At 34.3% G+C, this 12919-nt stretch overlaps 1 protein-coding gene across 2 annotated transcripts; it reads right to left on the bottom strand.

Moving 5' to 3' along the window:
* Positions 1–108: 108 nt before the first annotated feature.
* LOC149802833 (uncharacterized) lies at positions 109–11972 on the bottom strand. 2 transcript variants are annotated; one of them, XM_089952285.1, is made up of 7 exons: positions 11912–11972; positions 9487–9675; positions 8626–8881; positions 7908–8042; positions 5892–6302; positions 3229–3472; positions 109–860 (listed from the first exon to the last, which is right to left on the bottom strand). In XM_089952285.1, coding segments are annotated over exons 1-7 (1587 nt in total). In that variant the 5' UTR covers positions 11914–11972; the 3' UTR covers positions 109–510. The 2 variants fall into 2 exon arrangements, with proteins under 2 accessions (XP_089808411.1, XP_089808413.1); XM_089952287.1 differs by lacking the exon at positions 7908–8042.
* Positions 11973–12919: the final 947 nt, after the last annotated feature.

Genomic DNA, 12919 nt, shown 5'->3' with positions numbered 1-12919 from the left:
TATCATTTCTTTGAGACAACATATCTTTCCTGTTTCACAATAATTTTGAAAGTAAAAGTGTCATTTCTCGTCAAAATGTGATGTCTTTGCAAGCAAATAACAAACATCAGGACGACTCGTGATTTATTCGTGAAGAACATATTTCTTGATGAGAAAACACTTTATATATACACCTTCGGATATAAAATATACAGTTTTACGAATAAACGTTTTTTCATTTATTATTTTTCATAAAAATTACGAACAGTATTAACTAGGCGACTCGTGCAGAAAATTATATTTTATTCACGAAGAAAGTTAGTTTCTCATGAAAATGATACATATTTTGTTAAAAATTACCATTTTGTGAAATCACTTTTCTTTGAACAATCACAACGTTAATAATATTAACAGCTAATGATGATAGGTACTAACATTTCCACTCTCCATGCATTTCAATTCTAAATGATGAGTCAGCAAATACTGATAACAGAACTAGAAATACCCTATATAAATCTATAGTCGTTCCACTTATTGGTCGCAGGTTACAATTTGTTTGCTTGTGGTCGCTTGTTCGGACCCAACACAGTGGTGACACGTGAAAAAATTGGTGGGATCCCATTTTTTCTTGATCTCCAGCAGACGGTTATAATGATCGCCCCAGAAAGCATCTTGCCAGTTTTCAAGGTCATATGCTGCTTCGTTCATGTACACCCCGTTTCCATGTTGTTGGAGCTGCTTCGAAAACATCTTTCCGGCAGCACTATTTTCTTCGTCTTTACTAGTATCTAACATTACGACCACACATGTCATGCAGACAAGTCCGTTGCGGAAACCAGGATGTATGGGCGTAGAGTCCTTTGGGTATTGACTTATTTTTCCTGTCAAGAAGAAAAGTCAAAAGTGTCAGTTTTCCATTAAAATGCATTATTGTGTGGTTCAAACGCGAAATGTTTTCGAGGTCGTGTCCTTCATTTCCTAATAAGATCACTTCATTATCATTTTCATTGTGAAGGCATCAGTCTGTATTCCTTTCGTGTTAGAATGGGTTTGATCCAGACATTTGGTAATGAAAATCAGAGAGGTCATGGCACAGACAAGAAATGTGCTTACCATTTCTATACAATATTAGATGGTTAGTAAATGCAGTAACATCCTACAAGTTTCGTCTACATAATATTATTGAGAATTGTAGAATGTTGAATCCTGTTTTGGTGTATGTTTTATTTTCGTGTGTACGTGAGGAAATCATAGAGGAATATATAAATGGTAACCAATAGAAATGGGAAGAAAGGGGCTAAGAATGACAGGCATAGTGATTTGAATTCAGGTATTTTACAGCGAAGTAATACAAAGATACCAGAGAAAATGGTCCCAAGCGTTCAGGTTATTTAGTAAGAAGTTTCATATGTCTCGAACTGGGACAGAATTTCATCCAGGTCCTTGAAGTAACATATGAAGGATGAAGGTAGTTGATCAATTGGATATCAATGTGAGTAGCCAACTGGCAGAACATGATTGACCACAAAACTCCTATATACTTATCAATGTGTCAACATGGTAAGCATGCGATTCCGTGGAGAGTTGGTACAATTGGAAGAAAAAATAGCTTACATCTTGATCCCACAGCTCATGAAACGATTAAGTGGCCTGTCTCCCATACCACATCATTTTGAATCTATACAAGAGAGTATTACCTAGCAGGTTTCTGACAAACAGCAGCCTTGACTTTAAAATCACATCCGACTTTTATTTTCACAGCTGACTACTCTAAGCTATATGAAAAACTGTATTAAAAATACATACGGTTCACAATTACAGGGAAGCTGAGAAAATAAAAGAACAAAATGCTACATTTATTTTAAGTCTACACATTAAAAAAAGCAAATATTTACTCAATTTGGAACTCTTTAGTTACGGTAAGCCATGTCCGTGAGATAATAAAGTTTGAACATTGAGATTGACACTTTGAATGAAAATAGTTACAAAAGATCTCAGCAAGTATTCGATGATTTTTCAACATTTCAGCTGTTGCTAAATAGTATAATAGTTTCTTAAAATTGTCACTTTAATGAACTATGTCTCTAACGACTGAACATTTTATTAACATTGAAAGTCTCTGAAAGAAAATGTTTCAGGCCTGTCCATGAGGCTAAGAAATATTCTCATGCTCAAATGCGGACTATTCCCACGTGTGATTGGTCAGTGATGTTTGCATTTGCCCATCAGAGGTAATAACTTTGAGTTGGATTTGAGCATGGGAATATTTGTGTAACGTCGGGGCCAGGCTCTGCTGCCAAGATCCCCGGCACAAAAGCTAAAATGGAAATTCACATTCAGTGTCTTCATACATGAAGGAGATGTCACTTATCTAGAGTTAAATAATATAAAATAACTCAAGAGTCGTAGACTGTATAACCCTGCTCAAAGCACGTGTAATGAGATTAAAAGTGCAAAACGAGTGCAAATCTTTGATCAGACAGTTTTTCGATTAATGGGCCTGGTCTTCATCTTGAGAGGAAGAGACAATTCCCGTATTTCTTCCGTAGTCTACTTCTGTTTTTGGAGCATAATATTTCTTAAAGTTGATATTTACTTATAGTATGTAGATAGAAATACTTAATTTATCAAATTAGTACTTTAGTTTGTCATACAATTTCGTGAATTTAGCTTTATCTACACGATTAATCGGATGCTTATTTTGCTATCCTCTGTCCATCTGATATTCTGCCATAAGAAGAAGAGGTCATATATTTGGTCTTTTCCAGTAAGTTTTGGGGGTTTTAATGTAGATGCGGTGGCATGTCAAAAGCCACATGTGCACAAATTGCAGTAACATTCACATTCATTGGAGGAGAATGACACATGATATATGTAACGGAATTTTGTTTACAACCCTTGGATCACGGTTAAGAGATAGAAATATAAAACAAGCCGTGGGATTTGCTGTAATAATACATGGTAGAAGGCGTCTGATTTACCTTAAACTGTTACAAGAGGGTCTCTAAGAACTGTAGGTACCCGCTATTGCTCGAGTAACGAAATAGTCTTTTACCAAAGAGTAACCGGAGAAAATGAGAAAATGATTGACTCTTGGATTTACCCTTAGGATGGATTGAACCCAGGGTAGCATAAATACATGACATGTGAGATAACCACTGCGGTTTCTAGGTTTCATCTGTAACTTATTCCTTTTCTAAGACTGATAAAAGATTGGAACAGATTATTATTAATAACAGAGTAACCTACCTCCGATTAATATGCCTCCACAAGCCAGGGACACATTCTTCCTCCTGAGTAGCACAAGTTCAGGGATGATAAAAGAGATAAAATTGGTATTCAATGTTGCTGGCTGAAGAAATGTTCCAACTATGTACACTCGGTTGATTGTAGTTTCAAACACTTCCTTCTCATAATCATAAAAACTCGTTTTGTTTTCAATTGTCAATTGACATCCATGCTGTGAGATACAATCTTTAAATGGCTCTAAAACCTAAAGGATTAAAAGAAACGTATTCAACGGATGTATGCAAGCAAACGGGGCGGAGTGGGTGAGAAATTTAGTGATAAAAGATGGTTCCTATTATACAATTTTTTTAATTAAAAAAAATCTGCTTGAAATTAGGATTTCAAAACAGAATAATGAAAAATCGAAGATTTGATTTTAAGTTGTAAAGACTGAATCATATTTATTATTTATTCAAAGAAAATTAAATTTATAAACCTTGAATGGCTTTGCAATATTTATGTAGACCTTAGACTGTATTGCAAAATGGTTTAGATAAAATAAGGATACAACTGAAATATGGCAAACAATGATACCTGGAAAAAATTCTTTAGCAAAGAAAACTAAAAGAAAATTAACCAAAGTGTAATTTATTGTTCACTGTCGATTACAATCGTTAATACAACAACTCTGTTAATATGACATGTGCTATAACAACAGGAAGTCAAATTAATCATGTGTATCAGTACATTGAGAAGATGATCAGCAGACTTAGACGTCGGCAATATTAAATAAGCAAATAGAATTTCTAAACCATGTTGTGTTGTCGTGTCTCAATATTTTTTATTAGCATCATTGACCATGAAATATCTCTGATACTGAGTAAATTTGTGAGTGATATTTGCAAATTTCCTTGAAAGAAGAGGTTAAATTACAATACAAAGAAAATAATGTCGGAAAGGAAAGACGGTATGTCTGTAGAAAAAGGACAGACATTGGTATGGTTCATGGCTAATTTCTACCTAAATTAAAAATGGAAAAAAGTTTGGAAAAAGAATTACATCTCGGTTAGTGTTTTCTGGCAATTAAAATTGTATTCTCGTTCTGTATTTAAGCAATGGAAGGCATCCATATTAAAATACATAAAGAAAACAAGACCTTCGACGACATCACACTTTAACATCTCTGATATATGATTGGTTCGCTCTCTCCAGTGAGTGAATATGAACACCCCTTATATTGAGGAAGGTTGTTGATATGAAAGCGCAATCAATTTTAAACCTATATTTGAATTTCAGAATCGTATTAAAGTAATTTTGCTTTCTTTCAAAGTTTGTCAGATTCTGTTCAGCGGAATGTTTTAAAAAATGATCATTTGATCGTGGATCGGTATCACATAGAAACATTTCTAAAGACTCGGGGATTATTACCTTGCATCAAACTTCTTCATATTATGTACACGTGATTTTGACCAGACGATATTTTAAAGTACTTCATTATTCTGTTCACAAATGCTAATCTTGATGCAAAACGTAAAGATGTTAATGTCATGATGCTTTCTGTCCATTTTGATCAAAGTCAGTTTAGTAGAGATTATTCACAAGGATTGGTTGAAAGGTTTTTATTTTTTTATTGTATGTACGCCATATATGATAACAGGTCTTTATCATTACCCCAGACTTGAGTGATCTTTATGTCCGAATGTTTTCAATCTATTTTGGTTGAATCATGTTTCGCAAGTTTCAAGAAGAAGTCTTTAAAGATATTTTATTTGAAGTAACGGTGGCTATATTTACACGCACATTGGATTCACTTGTACTATTAAGCAGTATATTGTTTTCAATTTATCAGAATAGTGATTGGCACAAAGCTGTATATCTTTCTTGGTTTAGTAAGCGCTGATATAATTCCTAACGTATATTTATCCACGAATGGTCTCTGCCAAATTTATTTTAAATAGGACCCAGAATGTATTTTTACAAGATGTTGCCAATATCAATTGCTGATCGTTGATGCACAATCCACGGACGATGAATCTAGGACTCATAACATACACTATGTTCACATGACTTTATGATAAAGTGATTTAAAAGAGAACAAGTACTACTATTACTAGCACACAGTGCTTTGCTTTGCATACTAAATTTAACTGTGAGTATGTTATGCCCTCCATCACTTTTGCAAGAGAGCTCCTCGATAAACCAACAAATTTCGTTCTCATGTACCTCTGATAGAGAACGAACAAGAACATCCAGTTCTTGAATAGAATTGACTGGCTAAAGAAATATTTTCAGGATGGACGAAGAGATAAGTAAATGCTTTAGGACGAGACCATTACTTCATCCAGTGCTTAACACATATTATGTATCTGATTGAACTTAGAAATCCCAAGATACATTGAAATTAAACAAATAGTACTATATATGACATTCCTACATATTCATGATATAAGAAATGCGTTTGTCTTTGTGACTCATGATTTTTCAATCAGGAAATATTGTCTGCCTTAGGAGGAGATGTCAAGTCAAATTAATTAGAATTTTGTATTTGCAAGTCTTGTTCAACATACAGTATTCGAAATGTTAGTGTCAAGGAAGATCGAAATCGAAGAACACAGATAACAATGGGAGCTCCATTGAAGAAGTACTTATGGTTGAAGGTAATACTTATGAACTGCATGACTTACATTTTCTGTTTCACTGTCCCAAGGTCCAAATTTAATCAGCAACAAACTATATGATCCGATCTGGTGGGTCGCCTGTGTTTCTGATGGAAAGTTTTCCAGTATAATATAGCCTCCATATTCGTCCGGTAGTGTCTTCATGAACTGGTTGAAAGCTTCCAGAAATGTGAAACCACTCAAAAAATGTTGTGGTAAAAAGTTCATAGGGGCGGTGAGCACAATTTTTACCAGTTGGCTCGGCTGATAATGTAATTTATACGTAAACTTAACAACGATGCCGAAAGTACCACCACCTCCGCCTCTAAGCGCCCAAAACAGATCAGTGTCACTTGTGTTTTGTACGCTTCCGTTCGTATGGTATATAGTGCTTCCATCTGCTGTGCAGTCTACAATACTCCCATCAGCAACCACAACCTTTAAAAGAAACACCAAAATATGTGACCTACTGAGGCGTATACGAAACATCTAGTGTTTTGAAAGAAACCATATCGTGTGATGTGTATTTAATTTAATTGTTTGTTTGTTAGTTTTAATTTTTATTCCATTACATACTAATGTAATGTAACATTGTTTACTTGATTTGACATTGTCCAGATTTGTTTTTTAAAATTCTTTTTGTTATTTTTTTAATTTCATTGATGTGAACATCTAATAAATAAAACATTGTATCTGTTGATGGCCTTGTTCCGAAATCAGTGACTGTTTTGGTAAGCAACTTTTTAAATAAAAATTAATTATCTTTCTCAGCGTAATAATCAGTAAGCTGAGTCAAGGTTATACCTGGAATACGTGTCATTAAGCATGTTTCAATTGATAAACAAACTTCTATTTTTACCCCGAAGGATGAATTTTTGACCACCATCTGGGAATCTGTTTTTCGTCTTTATTAGGTGTATAACTGATGTTCAGATAAAAATTCTATCAGTCGTGCTTTAACATCTGAAAAGGTAAGCTGTATTATGTTGTGACCAGTTTGGGCTGAATTTTATTTTTCTTCAAATTATTGAATTCAAGTGATTGTTTTTCCCTAGAAATACAAAAGTGTTCTCATAATTCTTGGATAAAGACATTTCCTGGACTTATACTGAATTCAAACCTAGAATAATATTTTCTTTGATTCAAAAGAGTGTTGACACATCAGTACAATGGTAACTATTTCTGACGCCATTATTTTTAGATTTAATTCGTAAAACCGTAAGTTCATTTTTCTCATTTTCAGTTTGTTGTCGTTGGAAATAAATTATGTGTTAAATTTATAAATCTTTTTGTCTCCGCTCTTTTATGTTACATCTTTTAAGAGCATAGACTCGTAACAATTGGACCTATTCAAATGCAATGAATTGCTGGTTGCTGGTTCGACATATGCTGGGTTTTTCTCCGCTAGTTCGCGTTTATTTTTCCATTATTTACTCGATCATACTCTCTGTTTTTTTTTGCAAGTAACTTTGCTTAAGCTTGAGTTTTTGATTGCTATATAACTATATTTGACTATATATAGATTTTCAGCTTTGTTCTTACTTCTCAAGACTTCAACCGAAAAAAGCATTGCAAATTGACTTGATATATAGTAAAAGTCATACAAGCCACGTATGCGTCCAGTACCCACTATTTCAGTAACGCGTGATGTTTTAAGAATTTGAGTGCACATACCTTCAGCTGGCGATTATTCACTTTATGTTGGATCCTCAAAGATCCATATTCCTTTGGATGGTTATTATTTTCATGACCCCAAAACATATAGCAAAAACATCTACATCATTATACTATACCTGTCCGCTTTGGAGGTGACTCAGACATTTAGAGTGGGCGAAAGACCGTCCACATGGATCAACCATGTTCCATAAAATTATATAATGTCAAAATACGGACTCCATATTATGTGCCCCAATGTTATCTTTCGTACTACTCAGAATAAATGGAATTCTTCTCATCTTAAAATTGGAAATGTACATTGAGATGATGAACAGTGGAGCGTTAGCATGGATTCTAACCAGCGTTATTGATATAACTTCGACTTACCTTCATTTCAAGAACTTGATCCACAGCCAACCCGAAGCGTCTAGAAATGGGACTATGACCCCCTCCCAGAGTATAACCTCCTGGACTGACTGTGTGGGAACTGCCCCCGACTACTACACGGTTAACAGCATGGACCTAAATAATAAAATCAATATGCTAGGCCGCCGTTCCGCCTTATTTTGAGTCTTCAAAATAACTATCCTGCAATTTTTTTATATATATCCATTAATGAACACTCAGTTCGATAATTATTTAATGCCAATTTTCAAAGATTGTCATACATATGCCAGTAACATCATTTGAAGCCTGAAAAAGCTTGTGTGGATCTGTCCCATGAAGATTCATGCTTTAGTTTACCTGAATATTTACTTTAGAGCAGTTAACAATTGCCTTTGAGAAAGAATTTGAGGTTAAAACCACCGATCTAACGAAAAATAATTATCGACATATGGCGGATGATGGATAATTCGCTCCATAGGACGGATGATGAAGAATTCGTGAGCACGATTCCATGAGAAAGTTGCATGGATTTAGAAGGATAATACAAAGAAATGCATTACATCGTTATCCAAGTAAGTTCGTTTTTCATCACTTAAAAGCTATTTGACATCTACAAATAAATCTGATGAATATATATGTCGGCATCAACATAAACATATATATCTGGATGAATATAATTTAGAGCAGAACAAACTTGTAAATAGACCAGTACACTTACCTTTTCATATATTCTGAGCCAAGAATTGCCAGAGTCTACAGTTACCTCCCCTGCATCATGACGCTCTGAGTTCAAATTGATGATGATCTCTTTCATGGAGGAGAGGTCTATCATCAGGCTACCATCTGCCGTAGAGCGCCCATTGAAGTCATGTCCCGTAGAGTGGACTGTCACGTGCAGATTATACTTTTTTGCGAACAAAACCGACTTCTGTACGTCCTCTACTGAACTGGCCATTACTACCATACCTGGGTGTCTAAAAATAAATCTGATATCAGCATAAGAAGAATACCAACTGCACTTGGATTGATAGATTTTTACAGAACAAACGTGAAAACTGTAGTGTAAGCCTTAATCTAATTAGCTTTGAAACATCACTTGACAGTAAAAGTAATCAGACATTCCACACTGCACTAGAACTGATACACACCAACAGCTGGTTTATGTTATACATTCACTAGGGTTTAAGTTCCATGGGAAATAGACACTCAGGGCAGACTTTACTCCCCTTCCAAGCTGTATTGATGTCTTGTATATAATAAATACTATAGAACGCCTTCTGCAGTTATTCTTCAATAACAAATAACATTACAAAAACATAAACAAGAAATTCCAAAAAGATACAAATACATCAAGAAATACCTCATTTCTTTGCTGCTTATGTGTATAAGATTGGCAAAATGGAAATTATCACTAAATTTGAACGAATTTGAAATGCACTTCATTTCAAGAATATCTTTCACAAGATCTTTCGCAAACCATTAGTATGTCAACAGACTCTTTCAGCCGTTCGCTAACATGGAGCACTCTTTTTCAAAATGATGTGCAGAAGTGACCTTTCAAAATATAAAAAAGAAGTACCTGGTGTACAAGCTGTTTTTCATGGTGGAAGCATTCTGATATTGGCTGTCTCCCGGCTTAAGAGCATATCCCGTCAGGCTTTTCGTGAAATCGTCTATTTCGTCCCTATCAGGGTAACAGGTATGACAGGTTTGACTATGTGCTACAGTCAACTGGTAGCGGACGACAAAAACAAACAGTATTGTCAACCTGCGAAATAATAATAATAATAATAATAATAATAATAATAATAATAGTAATAATAATAATATAAATGATAATAATAATATTAATATTAATATTATGATTATTATTAGTGTGATTATCATTATTATTATTATTATTATTATTATTATTTGTATATGTTATCAACTGGAACAATATTTTGTATCAAGCTACCTTGTATATTTCTAGTTTAAAGATAACTGAAGACAAACGCTATCATTTTCCGTTTTCTTCTGAGTGTACAGTTTCTAGGTCACATATCAGCAAAGATTATGTGGGATTGTTTGTGTATAAATAGAATAGTAATAAAATGGCAGTATAGTTTGAAATAAGTCTTTCCAAAAAACAATTACACGTATTTTTCTAGCAGGGAACAAAAAGTTGTTAAATCTTTGTTTTCAATCTATCTTTTAATGTCATCTGTTTGGTAAATTTATTGCTAGAGCCCCTATTCAGTCATCAGTTCATGTTTTCGAATATAATCAAGAACACAAATAACGTACATCTTGGGATATTATATAGTTGACAAAAAGAGAGTGGCGTGATATTTAGAAGGGCAATATATTTACTCCTAGAAGGGAGTTACATTACTAGCGAAAAAGCAATCTATGAAGTTTCGTCAAGATATTGAACAAACAGATAACATTTTAAGAAATGAGAATTTAGATTGAAAAGGCTTCTTCATGTATCATGAATTTATATCAGAAAAGGGCCACAACTGGACCTCTTACGCTGATGGTCTCATCCCAGATCTATGCTTTATTTTATATGTTCTAATATTTACGTGTAATGATGTATACAACGTACACCATTTGTAACGTTATTGTTTGAAATTCATTTTATTTAGCCTACATGGGCTTAAAAGATTCGCAGAGACAGAAAGAATCTTCATTTTGATAAAACAAATTGTTCTCTCAACTCGAAGATTAACAAAATCAACAATTTCCACAAACAATCTTCACGACATAAAACTACCAATATCACATCTGCAACACGTAAGTAGCAAATACATTCATGTCGTGGATAATTAATGTCTGCATTAAATATTCACATATCCAGTATTATATGCAATGAATCAGTCATTTTAGAGTCCGACTACAGCACTATTTGCCACAATTGAGTTCGACTTCAGTACTGTGTGCCACATATTTTTTTGACTATCGAATTGTATACCAAATGTACGGTCGACTACAGCGCTGTTTGCCACAGGTGACAACAGAAAATCATGTTTGTATATGATACACCTCCTCCGACGGTATGATTCCTGGTACTAACTGTTATTACACTAATCAAGGAGTAGAATCCCATTCCGAAAGTAAAGTATCATTTTCCATTCTGTTGTCTGTGATGGTGCCTCGTTTTTACAGTGGTATTTAGGAACAAAAGCAAAGGAATGTATTCAGTTATCAAAGTGTAGTGCACTTTATCTGTTTCACCCAGAAATCGGAAACCATCCTAGTGTATGATCCAGACAAAATACAATATGTGAACACAACCTAACGTCAGACTCATCTAGTTACATATCTATGACTCTAAAATTAATGCCAAACACTGGACAGTGTACACTATTTTAAATCACTGTTTAAAATGGTAATTGATACGTTAAATTTTCATTGCGCAGTATTTACATGCACATCGGATGGGACAGAATTTAAGATTGTCGAGAGTTATTTTTCTTCCGTCTAACGCGAATCTATTGAAAAGCCAAATTTATGATACAAATAATCTCAGGTGAGTAATGATTTAATACTGAATTTACGAAACTCATTAAAAATTCCACATTTTGTTGAATCTCACTAAAGCTGGAAATTATTGAGCAAGTTTCATACATTCAGTAGTAAAGTATTACTCATCTGAGATCATCAGTTGTCTGAAAAAGTATTACTGGTAATGACGTGAAACGCTATTTTGCCACATAGGCAACTTGAAAAAGGCACTATGTTATTATGGAACCAAGTAGTATCTCTAAAAGAACAAAGATATTGTGCCATGTCATAACTAGATGCAAAGCTTATGCAATTGTGTTTCGATGTCGCGACATGGATATCATTGCGAAAGGGATGTTTCTGGCGTCTCAAAAAGATCTGACACAATAGTAGCTAGGATGCAAAAGAATGGGCACTCAAAGTTTATACTAGCAACATGCATACAGAAAAGAGAGAGAGAGAGAAACATAAATAGAGAGAAAGACAGAGACAGGGACAGAGGGTGGGATACTTACATTGTGTGATTTGACCTAGCGCCTAAACGTTCACTCGGCTGAATGCAGCTTCACCCAATATGACTCGACTAAAACAGAGGTATATATATATAGCTTAACATTCCTTAGCGTGCTCACATGATATTTAAGCTGCTGAGTTCATGGAAACGTCAAAGTAGTAATAGTTCATCTACTAAACTGGATTCGGTGATTAAGTTAGGACCGTAACCCATGTGTGTGTTTATTTACAGATTTGTTTCTAGAAAGTCGTTTTATAACAAGAATAGAGTGCTCTCGAACTGTGTACATTGTCTATTTGTTTTCAAAAGACTGACATGTGTCTATATCATATAAAGATGCTTTCTTTCAGGTTCGCTAATGATCAGTTAAACTTGTTTGTATTTAGCTTTCTTAGGTGTTCATGACGTATCTGGTTGTTGATTTCCAATGCTGTCTGGGTTTCGTGATACATTGAAAATCACACTATCGATCAGAGGAACTACTTTGTTGATGTTACATAGCCATTTTTACCTGGTGTTGAAAATGTATGAATTGTATATTTATACAATCATTAAATCGCTCTCATCTCTGTTACATATCAATTCATGGTCAAATAATTTACTTGTGGTGTAAACATTATACAGATACGTCATAAATGTGTGCTTGTTTATCTCCCATGAAACAAAGTAAATTCTTTTCTCTGCAGTATGATCCGTCTGATATAAATATTATATCAACATGCCTAATTCTTTATTGTTCAATCACACGTTATGGAATGATCTAATTGTCTCCAATTCCATACGCATTTACTGTCAAGTTAAACTCGTTTATAAATCCTCCGTATTATAGTGGGACATTTAATAAACATATGCTAATATGGGCCCAGGTAAGATATGGAAGTTATTTTAACCTCCTCTAAACGGTGAACATTTATAATGTGTAGCAAAAGCCAATTTCTACCCCGCTTGCGATCTATGCAAATTTAATACAATTTCATAACACAAATCTTCAATGCCACACTAGACATTA

Source organism: Sinohyriopsis cumingii, chromosome 3 (assembly GCF_028554795.1).
Source record: "Sinohyriopsis cumingii isolate HCF-2022 chromosome 3, ASM2855479v2, whole genome shotgun sequence".
NCBI classification, from domain to species: Eukaryota; Metazoa; Mollusca; class Bivalvia; order Unionida; family Unionidae; genus Sinohyriopsis; species Sinohyriopsis cumingii.
Note: the sequence above shows the minus strand (reverse complement) of the source record. Positions and strands in the feature narration are given on the sequence as shown.

Bases quoted from the DNA above. Each gene is read 5' to 3' on its own strand.
- LOC149802833 (XM_089952285.1), bottom strand. The intron at 8,043-8,625 runs GTAAGTGTACTG...TTTATTATTTAG, and splicing joins GGCTCAGAATATATGAAAAG to GTCCATGCTGTTAACCGTGT. The intron at 3,473-5,891 runs GTAAGTCATGCA...TTAATCCTTTAG, and splicing joins GGGACAGTGAAACAGAAAAT to GTTTTAGAGCCATTTAAAGA.